The sequence below is a fragment of the Eptatretus burgeri genome, chromosome 12 (genome assembly GCF_056783735.1).
Source record: "Eptatretus burgeri isolate ZD-2024b chromosome 12, Ebu_testis_v1, whole genome shotgun sequence".
In the NCBI taxonomy this organism is placed as follows: domain Eukaryota; kingdom Metazoa; phylum Chordata; class Myxini; order Myxiniformes; family Myxinidae; genus Eptatretus; species Eptatretus burgeri.
In genome coordinates this window covers 17,388,384-17,403,383 of record NC_140972.1, presented here as the reverse complement: position 1 = coordinate 17,403,383, position 15,000 = coordinate 17,388,384, and the positions used below count along the sequence as shown (strand labels likewise).

At 56.5% G+C, this 15,000-nt stretch overlaps 1 protein-coding gene across 2 annotated transcripts in view; it reads left to right on the top strand.

Annotated features, from left to right (window-relative positions):
• Positions 1-6,265: 6,265 nt before the first annotated feature.
• SMC2 (structural maintenance of chromosomes 2) overlaps positions 6,266-15,000 on the top strand; it is a 106,812-nt gene continuing 98,077 nt past the window's right edge. Inside the window, exons 1-2 of one of the 2 annotated variants that reach the window (XM_085849704.1) lie at positions 6,281-6,557; positions 9,411-9,588. In XM_085849704.1, the coding sequence (XP_085705830.1) occupies positions 9,583-9,588 (6 nt within the window). In that variant the 5' untranslated portion in view covers positions 6,281-6,557; positions 9,411-9,582. Of the gene's footprint in view, positions 6,558-9,410; positions 9,589-15,000 lie in introns of both variants that reach the window. The other variant, XM_085849702.1, reaches the window with a different exon arrangement.

Genomic DNA, 15,000 nt, shown 5'->3' with positions numbered 1-15,000 from the left:
TCACTGAATTCAACCACCAATTAGTTTTGAGGTCCACATCGGCCAAAAGGTCAACATAGGCCAAAGGTCAACAACTTAGGAGGGTATTTCTAAAATCCTCAATTTTCATCCGATTGACTTGAAATTTGAAGAGGATTTGCAGATCAGGTCATTGAATTCAACCACCAATTGGTTTCGAGGTCAAATTTGTTTTATGGATTTTCCAAATATCGTGCTCGACACGACATCTTGTTGTTAAATTTATTGACAACAACGTCTATTTGTTCTGTGCACCAGCAGGTAGAGCCACTTACATTGCCAGGTATAACCCAGGCATGTGCAGATGTCTTGTCTTTCAGGGTCTCAGAAGATTCAACCATCCCTATCATATCGAATTGGATGACAGAGTCTGTCCGGTGATCGAACCTCCACGTAGAGTTCCACATCGCTTGCACGATCGTCTCAAGCAGCAGCTGGAGGACATGGAATCACGAGGTGGCATTATACAGGTGATCATACCCACAGACTGGGTGCACAACCTCGTGATCATCGAAAAGAAGGATCGCTCGTTACCGTTATGTTTGGATCCAAGGAATTTAAATAGAGCGCTAAAAAGAGAGCACCATCAGATACCCACGACATAGGAGATCATCAGCCGGTTAGGAGGTAAGCAGGTGTTTCTGATCTTTGATCAAAAGGACTCGTTCTGGCAGGTTCTACTCGACAAGGACAGTGCATTGGTGTGTACTTGTAACACACCTTTTGGAAGGTATTGTTCCAACAGAATGCCTTTCAGACTCGGTTCTGGAAGGAAGGGACTGCAGAATCGCAATCAGAGTGCTTTTGGAGATCTCGAAGGGGTGTATTTTGTTGCCGATGACATGATTGTGGCTGCGGCCGATGAAGCTCAACACGACAAGATTGTTGGCAAACTACTCGAGTGTGCTAGGTGTAGTAACAAAATTTAATTGTCAGAAGATTCAGCGGAAAGTGTCAGAGGTCAGCTATATGGGACGCGTCGTCACTGCCGAAAGCCTTAAGCCTGATGTGGCCAAAGTACAAGCAGTCACAAACTTGCCAACACCCATGTCCAAAGCAGACCTCCAGCGTGTCTTACGAGTTTTTAAGTCCCTCTCCCATTTCGTACCCAACACGTCGATGATCATGGCGCTGCTACGTGACTTACTGAAGAAGGATGCATAATGGCAGTGGAACCCTGAACACGCTGCGGCATTCAACACCCTCAGGCAGGCCATTCCCCATTCACCAGTTCTGAAGTTCTTTGAGCCTTCCAAACCATCAGTCATACAAACTGACGCATCATTGACTGGCCGAGAAGCATGTTTGCTGCAACAAAGACACCCAGTTGCCTCTGTCTCTCGTTCATTATCAGTGGCAGAGAAAAACTATGCTCAGGTAGAAAAGGAACTTCTTAGTGTAGTTTTTGCTGGAGAAAAGTTCCATCACTACGTATATGGGTATAAGATAGAGGTGCAACCAGACCACAAGCCATTGGTGACCATCGTAAGAAAGTCGCTTCACAGAGCGTCACCCAGATTACAAATGATGTTGCTTCATCTTCTTCGTTATGACTTGGAACTCAAGTATGTGTCTGGCAAGCGACTCGATATTCCTGACACTCTCTCTGGAGCTCCTAGTGGCACCTGTGCTAACTGCCAGCGTTTTATTTGAATACGTGCAGATGAGGGAACACCAGTTGACATCCCAGTTGCCAGGAAGCCGACGCAGACTCGAGGCCCTACATGCTGCAACCTCAGATGATAACGTCCTTCAGCTTTTAGCTGGAGTTGTCATAAATGGATGGCCATCCCACAAAGCCAACTTGCTACCCAGCATCAAGTCATATTGGGACACCACACATGAACTGCACCTTGCCCATGGTCTGCTCTTTGCTGGGGAACGCATAATAATTCCGAGAGCACAACGTTGCAACATGCTCAGTTTGATCAATGAAGGCCATTTTGGACAAGAAAAAAAGCTAAAGCCCGTCAAGTTGTCTTCTGGCCCAGAATGAGTAGTTACATTGAGCAAAAGAGGTGCTTCGGGTGCCTGGACTTTCCGCAAAGCACGTCATTGATGCACTGAAGTCAACATTTGCCAGGTACGGCATTCCTCAGGAGCTGAGACCTGACAACATGCCATTTGCAAGTTGATAATTAAACAGATTCGCTCAAGAATGGGGATTTCAAATTACGACATCAAGTCCCTCATATGCTCAATCGAAAGAACAATCTGAACGTACAATGCGGACTGACAAACAAGGGCTCAGGAAGGCTCTAGAATCTGGTGAAGATTTGAATTTGACCCTGCTGATGGTCAGGAACACTCCCATGGCAGGACTGCCCTATTCCCCAGCTCAGTTATTGATGTATCGAAGGCTTCCGATGACAGAGCAGTTCTTGCAACCACATATCCTGGCAGATGCACGTCAGCTCTTGGGGAAGAGTCAACAGGTGGTGAAGACGTTTTATGACTAGAACTCCAAAGAGCTCCCACCACTTGCTCTGGGTCAAAGCATCCACATAAAGCAAGAAAACGTCTGGAAGCCAGCAGTTGTCACCGCTATGCACCATTCGCCCCATTCATATCATGTGATGATGCAAGACAGTCAGGTTTACCGCCGCAACCACAAACACCTCCGGAAGACCGCTGAGCCTGCTTCACTTATTACCCCACTCACAGTGGAAAACCAGTTGGCAAATCACGGCACAACAATACCTCGGTCACAAGATCCAGCTGGAGAAACATCCTCACCTTTGCAGTCTAAAGAAGACTCCACACAAGTAGTCACAGTGTCACACCACCTATTTGTGGATCTTCTCGAGCTCAGAGGCTACCCACGCATCTCAACGATTATGTTCAGTTGTGTGAACTTTGAGTCCATTGCAGGAGTTTGAGTAGCTGGGTTAATTACTACTCGACCTGCTCCTGCCGCTGCCCCAAACCTGCCCCGCCACCCCAGCCCCCGGCCCGACACCAACCCCTGGCTCTACCCCTACCCCCGGCCCTACCCCTACCCCCGGCCCTACCCCTACCCTATCCCTGCCCCTGGCCCTACCCCGCCACCCCCGGCTCTGCCCCTGCCCCGCCACCCCAGCCCCCGGCCCTACCCCTGCCCCGCCACCCCAGCCCCCGGCCCTACCCCTGTCAGCTACCCCTACTCCAGCCCCGGCTCTAGCCCTGCCACCTCAGCCCCCGGCCCTACCCCCTGCCCCGCCACCCCAGCCCAGCCACCGGCCCTACCCCTGCCCCACCACCCCAGCCCCGGCCCGACCCCTACCCCTGGCCCTACCCATACCCTACCACCCCAGCCCCCGATCCTACCCCTGCCCCACCACCCCAGCCCCCGGCCCAACCCCTGCCCTGCCACCACAGCCCCCGGTCCCACCCCGCCCCTACCCTGCCCCGCCATCCCAGCCCCTGGCCCTACCCCACCACCCCAGCCCTACCCCTACAACGCCACCCCAGCCCTACCCCTGCCCCGCCACCACAGCCCCCGGCCCAACCCCTACCCCACCACCCCAGCCCTACCCCTACAACGCCACCCCAGCCCTACCCCTGCCCCACCACCACAGCCCCCGGCCCAACCCCTACCCCGCCACCCCTACCCCTGCCCCGCCATCCCAGCCCCTGGCCCTACCCCACCACCCCAGCATACCCTTATAACGCCACCCCAGCCCCCAGCCCTACCCCTGCCCCGCTACCACAGCCCCCGGCCCAACCCCTACCCCGCCACCCCTACCCCTGCCCCTGCCCCGCCATCCCAGCCCCTGGCCCTACCCCTACCCCGCCACCCCAGCCCCGGCCCTACCCCTACTCCTGCCCCGCCACCCTAGCCCCGGCCCTACCCCCTGCCACTACCCCCACCCCAGCCCCCGGCCCTAGCCTTGCCCCACCACCCCAGCCCCGGCCCTACCCCTGCCCCGCCACCCCAGCCACCGGCCCTTCCCCTGCCCTGCCACCCCAGCCCCGGCCCTAGCCTTGCCCCACCACCCCAGCCCCGGCCCTACCCCTGCCCCACCACCCCAGCCCCGGCCCTACCCCTGCCCCGCCACCCCAGCCACCGGCCCTTCCCCTGCCCTGCCACCCCAGCCCCGGCCCTACCCCTGCCCTACCCCTACCCATACCCTACCACCCCAGCCCCGATCCTACCCCTGCTCCACCACCCCAGCCCCCGGCCCAACCCCTGCCCTGCCACCACAGCCCCCGGCCCTACCCCGCCCCTACCCCGCCATCCCAGCCCCTGGCCCTACCCCACCACCCCAGCCCTACCCCTACAACGCCACCCCAGCCCCCAGCCCTACCCCTGCCCCGCCACCACAGCCCCGGCCCGACACCAACCCCTGGCTCTACCCCTACCCCCGGCCCTACCCCTACCCTATCCCTGCCCCTGGCCCTACCCCGCCACCCCGGCTCGGCCCCTGCCCCGCCACCCCAGCCCCGGCCCTACCCCTGCCCCGCCACCCCAGCCCCGGCCCTTCCCCTGTCAGCTACCCCTACTCCAGCCCCCGGCTCTAGCCCTGCCACCTCAGCCCCCGGCCCTACCCCTGCCCCACCACCCCAGCCCCCGACTCAACCCCTGCCCTGCCACCACAGCCCCCGGTCCTACCCCGCCCCCTACCCTGCCCCGCCATCCCAGCCCCTGGCCCTACCCCACCACCCCAGCCCTACCCCTACAACGCCACCCCAGCCCTACCCCTGCCCCGCCACCACCGCCCCCGGCCCAACCCCTACCCCGCCCCCCCTGCCCCTCCCCCGCCCTCCCACCCCCTGGCCCTACCCCACCACCCCAGCCCTACCCCTACAACGCCACCCCAGCCCTACCCCTGCCCCGCCACCACAGCCCCCGGCCCAACCCCTACCCCGCCACCCCTACCCCTGCCCCTGCCCCGCCATCCCAGCCCCTGGCCCTACCCCTACCCCGCCACCCCAGCCCCCGGCCCTACCCCTACTCCTGCCCCGCCACCCTAGCCCCGGCCCTACCCCTGCCACTACCCCCACCCCAGCCCCCGGCCCTAGCCTTGCCCCACCACCCCAGCCCCGGCCCTACCCCTGCCCCGCCACCCCAGCCACCGGCCCTTCCCCTGCCCTGCCACCCCAGCCCCCGGCCCACCCCCTACCCCGGCACCCCTATCCCTCCCCCTGCCCCGCCACCCCAGCCACCGGCCCCTCCCCTGCCCTGCCACCCCAGCCCCCGGCCCTACCCCTGCCCCACCACCCCAGCCCCCGGCCCTACCCCTACCCTACCACCCCAGCCCCGATCCTACCCCTGCTCCACCACCCCAGCCCCGGCCCAACCCCGCCCCCTACCCCGCCATCCCAGCCCCTGGCCCTACCCCACCACCCCAGCCCTACCCCTACAACGCCACCCCAGCCCCCAGCCCTACCCCTGCTCCGCCACCACAGCCCCGGCCCAACCCCTGCCCCGCCACCCCAGCCTCCGGCCCTACTCCTGCCCCGCCACCCCAGCCCCCGGCCCTACCCCTGCCCCACCACCCCAGCCCCCGGCCCTACCCCTGCCCCACCACCCCAGCCCCCGGCCCTACCCCTACCCCTACCCCTGCCCCTGCTGCAACATGCGGAAAATAAAAGCAGTTTGTGCTCAAACCTTCGTTTGGCTCATTGCAGCAAGCGCTCGCAAGCTGGATGGTAAACGAACACAGCTCGATGTTGGTGTGAATCGGTGCGGGGAATTTCGTGCTGATTTTTTGTTTCTCGTCTCCTCTGTTGCACATGTAATAATGTATACTGTAATTATATACATCGGAAATAAAAAAAATATTTATTTATATTTAAATACACGGAAATATACGTGTAACTTTGAATAAATGTTTTCTTGAGTCAATTTTTTTCATCACTTTACTGGTTCATTGTCCTCCAGTCACAGTTCATGCTCAGCACAGTCGGTGTTACAATCGCCAAAAATAAGGAAACAGTTTTCATCATTTTACATCCACCGACATTACCTCAGACAAGGCATTAAAATATGTGTGTTGAGTGTAATTCTATCAATCATAACCCCCCGAAAAATGCACATCTTTACCTTGTTCAGCATTTTAATTCGTCACCGGCAAACGCATCGTCATGACAACGACGACGGTGATTGCGGGCGGTGTATAAACGTCATTTCCGTCAAGCTTGATGGTTAACGATGTTTATATTTTTTTAAGAAATACACCAGGATATAAAGTAAGAGCAAATAGTGTCGTTGGAATATAAAATACAATTCATTTTACATATTAAGCAATCGGCGAGAGCACGTGACGGTGTAAACATCAGGACCGGAGTGAAGGCGTTTCCGGGAGTTTATTTCGGCGGGAAACCCGAGGGACGGTTGCTTCAGTCGGTTTGTGGTGATCGAGAAGTTGTCAATTTTCGGGGTTAATACCATGTACATCAAATCCATAACGGTCGATGGGTTCAAATCTTACGCCCAGCGAACGGAGATCGGCGCGTTTGATCCTTTCTTCAACGCCATAACCGGCTTGAATGGCAGTGGGAAGTCGAACATTCTGGATTCCATCTGTTTCGTGTTGGGAATCAGCAACTTGTCTCAGGTACATTGATTTTCTGGAGTATTTAACTGTCCGCTCGGCCTGCTGTCCGTATGGAATGTTACACAACCACATCCACAACCACAACCACAACCACCGTCGTGAGGAACGTCCGGATCTGAGTAAATCAAGATGCCAAACTTTCACGGGTCTGAGATTGATGTCTCGGGAAAGACGACTCGACGGTGGAGGTGTTTCATCTGGGGATTTTAATCACCAGTCGTGCAGGTGTTTGTATGTCGAGGAAAAGCCTCTTGATCAAACAACAGAACAACTGAAACCGTGAAGTCGTCATTAAACACCCAAATATTGTGGAAAGTATACTTTTCTCTTTCCCATGAGACCGTGATGGTCATGATGACTGTTCAATAACTATGTACCGTGGTGCTAAGGCCATGCATTTTCATACAATCTCGCCCAAGACCCCTCTTACCCAAGACCCCTCACACCCAAGACCAGGACCCCCCTCGCCCAAGACCAGGACCCCCCTCGCCCAAGACCAGGACCCCCCTCGCCCAAGACCAGGACCCCCCTCGCCCAAGACCAGGACCCCCCTCGCCCAATACCAGGACCCCCCTCGCCCAATACTAGGACCCCCTCGCCCAAGACCAGGACCCCCCTCGCCCAAGACCAGGACCCCCCTCGCCCAAGACCAGGACCCCCCTCGCCCAAGACCAGGAACCCCCCTCGCCCAAGACCAGGACCCCCCTCGCCCAAGACCAGGACCCCCCCTCGCCCAAGACCAGGACCCCCCCTCGCCCAAGACCAGGACCCCCCCTCGCCCAAGACCAGGACCCCCCCTCGCCCCAGACCAGGACCCCCCTCGCCCAAGACCAGGACCCCCCCCTCGCCCAAGACCAGGACCCCCCCTCGCCCAAGACCAGGACCCCCCCTCGCCCAAGACCAGGACCCCTTCTCTCCCAAGAGTCTGCTGTATATGTTGAGATTCTCCTTTTAATTTTTTTTTATCAGGTTAAAACAATCCAACCATTGTGACAAAGCAAAATGTACATCTTCACCTGAAGACCAATGCACATGGCAAAGGTTGTCCAAAGGATAAGTGTGCACCTTGGACCTAAAACAGAAATTTGTAAGTACAAGGCATCTGTTGCAAATTCAAACTGTAATATAGATTAAAAAAAAACGAAACGAGTTAATGTAACAACACCTTACACCACACAGTATTGAGAAACAAGGACATGGCCGGGCTCTGCGAATTGCAAATTTAATTGGTAATATGTTGTCCAAGTACTGCTAAACAGAATGGTTTTGAAAGTGCCAATAATGTGATTTGTGTTCTCCAGTGTTCAAGTGCAGTATATAATTCACTCCCCCCCTTCCCAATGTTTTTATTTTTATTTTTAAGGTTGTAGAAAAGTATACCTTTTTATTTTTGTAATTTTACTGCTGTTGTGATGCAACGTCTTTTACACCACCTTGTTTAACATGTTACATTATTTATTCGTGCCTGTTGTTTTTGTCCTTGATGACGTCCTTAAAAACAGCTACTTTCCTGTTAGGAATGATTCTCAATTTTGTTTGATTGCTATGCAGGTAGACTTAAAAAAAAAAAAATTATCGCTCCTCTTTGTGCATGTACAATTGGGGTAAGTTCAGAGACAAAGTACTGTTAAACTGCAGGTTTGTTTTCTGATTCGTGTTCAAAATATAAATTCAATTGAAATTAAGTTCTTCCTCGATTATAAACTTCCGTTTGGGGAGACAGACAGACAAGGTGAATCGATTGCTTCGCATGCGTGTGCTAATGAGATGCAATGATGCGGTTTACGACTGAACCGCAAACGTTTTCAACATCTTCACCTCTTGTGTTTGACCAGTCTGCCCCCTTCCTCTGCAGCGTTGTGCCACTCACGAGAGGTTTTACTCTATGGTGGCTGCCTTCCATAGGTCGTCCAGGAGCTTCCTTGAACCTGTGTTAGTCAAGGATGTTAGGGATTTTTTGGTTCAGATTCTTCCAAAAGCACCAAATTTGGCCCATATGTTGCCCATACCATACTTTTTTGATTTTCGGCGGGCGCACCCTGGGGCCGCCATATTGGTGCAATCCAATTATGGCCGCCATTTGGGTTGGAGGTCAATCATAGTTAAACAAGGACAAATGTGTCCAAGAGCCGCGTCATAAAGGTTTTGTCTTCACCAGAAGAACAACAACAACAACAACGCGGAGCTCTCTTCGAGCCAGCGTTCGCAACGCGACGCGGCTAAAAATCAAAAGGGCTACAATCATGAATATTGCCACTTTTTAGGGGTTTCGGGGTCAGGGAATCTGATTCTGATCTCATTTTGATGATTTCAGGTCATAGTCACCCCATTTTGGGTTCAAAGGTCAAAGATCAAAAGTGGTACAACTAAAAATTCAACAAAAATTATTCAGGAACAATTTTTATTAAAATATTTCGGGACTAACATCTGCTGACAAAACGCCGCTATGTATGCTCAGGACATATCCGTGGAACTCGTCCAGTGAGAAGTTGCCCTGAGCTTTATTATCTATATTATCCACATCGTGGGTCGTGAAGACCTTGAGACGGCTGTTGGTGGGTACCACCACCTCATCCTGAGCATGGCGAGCACACACCGCATGCGCAACATCTCGCTTCACTTCCATGATGCGATTGTGCGATACCGAGATACCCTGTTCTTGGTCAATCCCAATCTGTTTTTTTTGTTCCGTGCGTGTCCATGCAGCTTGAGGCCACGATACAGGGGGAAGGGGGTTTCTCGCTCCTTGTTGTGCCGTACTGCAGACATCTTGACTGCATGGTGCGTACCCTTACTAGTATTGGAGATGAGCAGTTGTGAGATGTTGCATGCGATCTTCTCCCGCACATCCAGATTGGCGTCGCCACCGATCTTCTCACGTCCACAAAGAGCTGACGGGCCCTGGAGAACTACGTTGAAGAAACTCATCTCGTTGACTGGAGCCGTGAGGCAGTTAAGAGGGAAGGAGCCGTTGAAAGGCTCCTGACTCTGTAGACAAAACTTGTGCATCATCACCGCAGCCAGCATGAACGTAAGTGCGTCCTCCTTGACCAATCTGAGACCTATATGTCTTGGCCAGCTCATCAACCACCTTCAGTTTGTGAGATATGTAAATATCCTTCCTGCCTTCATTCCCCTTGGAAAACTCAGCCCATTCAGGTAGGTCGAGAAGGTGATCCTTGTATCGAGTTGAGTGTGGCTCTTTTTTTTGTATTGGCCTGGGCGACCTTGATTACTCATAAGCTTTTGATATATCCCACGTAGCTCTGAGAGCTTAAATACGGTGGTGTCCGAATGTTCGATCAGGGCTACAATTTGAGCGCAGATGATGGGATCGAAGGGCGGAGTTGCGGGACCCACCGATTCTCGTCGCTCGGTAGCGCGAGCGGAGTCTCGCAAACGTACATAAGACTGATGGTGATAATAGGCATCAGCCGCATGTGCATCAGATGCTACGACAACCAGTCTGCCAAGTAAATGAAAGTTTTTGTTAATCTTCACCCAACTCTTTAGATTGGCATTTACGACCTTGTGGCCGTTGGCCTTGTCCTCCCCCTCACAATTTACACAACACTTGACATTGGCTGGAGGCTGAAATTCCCCAGATGACCTGATTTTTTTTGGGACTATTCTGAGAGCCGGCTTCTTTGTCTAGCTTCTCTCTCGCCCGTTTGACACAAGAACTACTACAATAACTCCTGCAAGTTTTATGATACCAAGCCTTATGTGATTTAAGAGTTGCTACAATGCCTGAGCCATCATTCAACTGACAAATCGTGACATTGATACCAGATGGAAGATTATTGGCATTGATAGCATTGAAGTCTTTGAGATTTCTCTCAAGTGATACAAGTCCCTCCTCCTCCTAAGGAGTTTGCAAGGCTTCTTCAGTTTTGTCCAATTGACAAAGATAACAGAGTCCCCAATTCATAATTTCGGTAGAGGACGTAGTTCGACACTCTTATGTAGGCTCGTCATGCCGATGAACTTTCGTCTCGTCATCACAGCGACACGATAGCAGGCTGAGTCGCAGGTTCCGGATCCACTCCTGAACACGCAAGAACAGGGATAGGATAGTCTCGTGAGATAGGGGAGACGTCACAGCTCCGAATGGCATCATGCACCACAGCCGCTGCTGGACACGTTGATGCTCACAGACTTGGTATTATCTTAAAAATGAAACAAAAGTTTATGACATTACGAGTCAAAATTAAAAACATTCAAAATTAAAAACATTCAAGTCTTATTTTCTAAATGATTAACGGGTTCTTTTGATTGACAACCCAGGTAGGCTATTTTTGAAATGACTCCCCCAAAACGCCGGGGTTGACCCCAAAATGACCTTTATGGTGACCTTGAGGTGACCTTGACCTCCAATCGTTGAAATAAAATCAGATTCCCCGACCCCGAAAACCCCTAAAAAGTGGAATTATTCATGATTCTAGCCCTTTTGGTTTTTTAACTACGATTGACCTCCAACCTGGATGGCGGCCATAATTGGATTTCGCCAATATGGCGGCCCCAGGGGGCGCCCGTCTTGGCACCCGGCTAAAATCGAAAAAGTATGGCATGGGCGACATACGAGCCAAATTTGGTGCTTTTGGAAGAATCTGAACCAAACAGTCCCTATAATGCCCTAACATCCCTGACTATGTTGTTTATTTGGTCTCTATAAACCAGGCAACATACTTCGCTTTTTCTTGTAGGGACGCCATTTGCAGTAAAAACATGTTGTCACGTGTCACAGGAGACACCTGGACATGATAGAAAGTCGATAAAACAGTGTGAAATGTTCTTTCACATGCAGCAAACGGCATAGTTAATATTCCATTTCATTTTTTTAAAATTACTGTTCGATTATGGAACAATATTTTATCGACACCCAATATGGTCTTTCAAGCTACACCTTCTGTTTGTCTTAAAGCATCACCAGCAAAACAAGAATGGCTTGCAGTGTTGACATTACCAGGCAACTTGTGTATTATTTGACACGAAATTTCATGCAAGTAACTAGGAAATGGTGACGTGATGTCTCAGGTTGATGTGATTCATGTACAAGCTCCTCCATGAGCTTTCTATCACCGTTACAAAGAAACGACACATTGCTTTGCATTTATACATTTAACCCAGTGTTCCCTTTTAAGATTTATTTTATATTGAAAGGAAACCTGTCTTTTATTTTCCATCCTTATTATTGTTACGAATTCGTGCCCGCCGGCGTGCAAACTGCCGCTTTCCACGAATAGTAGCAGCTCGCCCACCGGACGGACAATTCAGTCGTGACCTTCCGGAGCAACGCCGGAACCCTGTCACGGGTGGGTCTTCAACCCCACCATGGCCTAGCCAATTTTCTACCTGCACAGGATAGGGTCAATCGCCGAATCTCGATATACCAAAGTGCCCGCGCGGATAGCTAACCGGGAGACCGTACCTCGACGCAGGTCGGCTTTGGACATGAACCGCTTAAGCGGTCCGTTCCGTTCTGCAGTGATAACCGAGCGGGTATTATCGCCTGACCTTGCCGGATCCGATTCTATTTAACGGGTATTTAAAACCCAACTATTTATTCCGCAATGCAAGATGACATTTCATTGTGGAGAAGACGCAACTAACGGAGTACATTTCAACAAAGCACATTTATTATTACAATACGTATGCAGGCAAAGCAATGAAACACAGTCATACACGTATTCAAAGAAGCAAAAGCAATGGAGCTGGTTGGCGAGTCCTCTCCGGCTCGTACTCGAGCGCGCAGGTCTGCGCGGCAGAGCAGGCGGGGCTGCGCTCCCAGCTCTCGTCTCTTCCTGGAGTCCAACCCTCTTCACCGACTGAAGGCTCCAAGCGCCAGGCTCCCGACTTCCGTGCAGCTCCCCGACCGCTCCAGACAGACACTCTCCCGACTTGACTCGACTCGACTCCCGACTTGACTCGACTCGACTCCCGACTTGACTCGACTCGACTCCCGACTTGACTCGACTCGACTCCCGACTTGACTCGACTCCCGACTTGACTCGACTCCCGACTTGACTCGACTCCCGACTTGACTCGACTCCCGACTCGACTCCCGACTTGACTCGACTCCCGACTTGACTCGACTCGACTCCCGACTTGACTTGACTCGACTCCCGACTTGACTCGACTCGACTCGACTCCCGACTTGACTCCTGGCTGAGCTCGACTGTGACTTGACTCGACTCGGCCGACTTGCACTTGACTCTCTCCGACGGCTCGACTCCACGGCTTTGACACTCTACTCCCGGCTACTGACGACTTGACTTGACGGCTCGACTCCGGCCGAACGAGCTCGGCTCCCGACTCCGGCCCGAGGCTCGACTCCCGACTTGACTCGACTCCCGGCAGCTCGGCTCCGGCCCGGCTCGGCTCCGACTCCCGACTCGGCTCCTCTCGACTCTCGGCTCGGCTCCGGCTCCGGCTCGGCTCCGGCTCGGCTCCGGCTCGACTCCGGCTCGGCTCCGGCTCCCGGCTCGGAGCTCGGCTCGGCTCGGCTCGGCTCGGCTCCGGCTCCGGCTCGGCTCCGGCTTGGAAACGGCTCGGCTCGGCTCCCCGGCTTGGACGCGAGCTCGGCTCCGGCTTGGCTCCGAGTTCGGCTCGGCTCCCGGCAGCTCGGCTCGGCTCGGCTCCCCGGCGGCCGGCTCGGCTCGGCTCCCGGCCCGGCTCGGCTCGGCTCCGGCTTGGCTCGGCTCGGCTCCGGCTCGGCTCGGCTCGGCTCGGCTCGGCTCGGCTCGGCTCGGCTCCCGGCTCGGCGGCTCGGCTCCGGCTCGGCTCGGCTCGGCTCGGCTCGGCGCCGAATCGGTGAGCTCGGCTCGGCTCCCGGCCGGCTCGGCTCGGCTCGACTCCGGCCCGGCTCGGCTCGGCTCGGCTCCGGCCCGGCTCGGCTCGGCTCGGCTCCGGCCCGGCTCGGCTCGGCTCGGCTCCGGCCCGCTTGGCTCGGCTCGGCTCGGCTCCCCGGCGGCTCGGCTCGGCTCGGCTCCCGGCCCGGCTCGGCTCACGGACAGCTCGGCTCGGCTCGACTCGGCTTGGCTCGGCGCCGGCTCGGCTCGGCCCGGCTCCGGCCCGGCTCGGCCCGGCTCCCGGCTTGGCTCGGCCCGGCTCCCGGCCGGGCTCGGCCCGGCTCCCGGCCCGGCTCGGCCCGGCTCCCGGCTTGAAGCTCGGCCCGGCTCCGGCTCGGCTCGGCTCGGCCCGGCTCCGGCTGGCGGAAACGGCTCGGCTCCCGGCTACCGGCCTCGGCCTCGGCTACTCCCGACTTGAGCTCGGCTACTCCGGCCCGGCTCGGCTCCGGCTTGACTCGGCTCCCGGCTTGGCTCGGCTCCCGGCTTGAACTCGGCTCCCCGGCTTGGCTCGGCCCGGCTCCGGCCCGGCTCGGCTCCTCCGGCTCGACTCCCGGCTACGACTCCGGCGCCGGCCGGCTCTCGACTCCGGCCGGCTCCCGGCTCCCGGTCCCGGCTCTCGGCCCCGGCCCCGACTCTCGGCCCGGCCCGGCTCTCGGCCCGGCCCTCGGCTCTCGGCCCGGCCCGGCTCTCGGCCCGGCCCGACTCCTCGACCCGGCCCCGGCTCTCGGCCCGACCTCGACCCTCGGCCCGGCCCGACTCTCGGCCCGGCCCGGCTCTCGGCCCGGCCCGGCTCTCGGCCCGGCCCGGCGACTCTCGGCCCGGACCCGACTCTCGGCCCGGCCCGGCTCTCGGCCCGACCCAGGCTCTCGGCCCGGCCCGGCTCTCGGCCCGGCCCGGCTCTCGGCCCGACCCGACTCTCGACCCGACCCGACTCTCGACCCGACCCGACTCTCGACCCGACCCGACTCTCGACCCGACCCGACTCTCGACCCGACCCGACTCTCGACCCGACCCGACTCTCGACCCGACCCGACTCTCGACCCGACCCGACTCTCGACCCGACCCGACTCTCGACCCGACCCTCGACCCGACCCGACCCGACCCCGGCCCGACCCCCCGGCCCGACCCTCGGCCCGACCCTCGACCCGACCCTCGACCCGACCCTCGACCCGACCCTCGACCCGACCCTCGACCCGACCCTCGACCCGACCCTCGACCCGACCCTCGACCCGACCCTCGACCCGACCCTCGACCCGACCCTCGACCCGACCCTCGACCCGACCCTCGACCCGACTCTCGACCCGACTCTCGACCCGACTCTCGACCCGACTCTCGACCCGACTCTCGACCCGACTCTCGACCCGACTCTCGACCCGACTCTCGACCCGACTCTCGACCCGACTCTCGACCCGACTCTCGACCCGACCCTCGACCCGACCCTCGACCCGACCCTCGACCCGACCCTCGACCCGACCCTCGACCCTCGACCCGACCCTCGACCCTCGACCCGACCCTCGACCCGACCCTCGACCCGACCCTCGACCCGACTTGACTCTCATTTAACTGGTGCTCTGCGCGGCCTTTTATAGGGC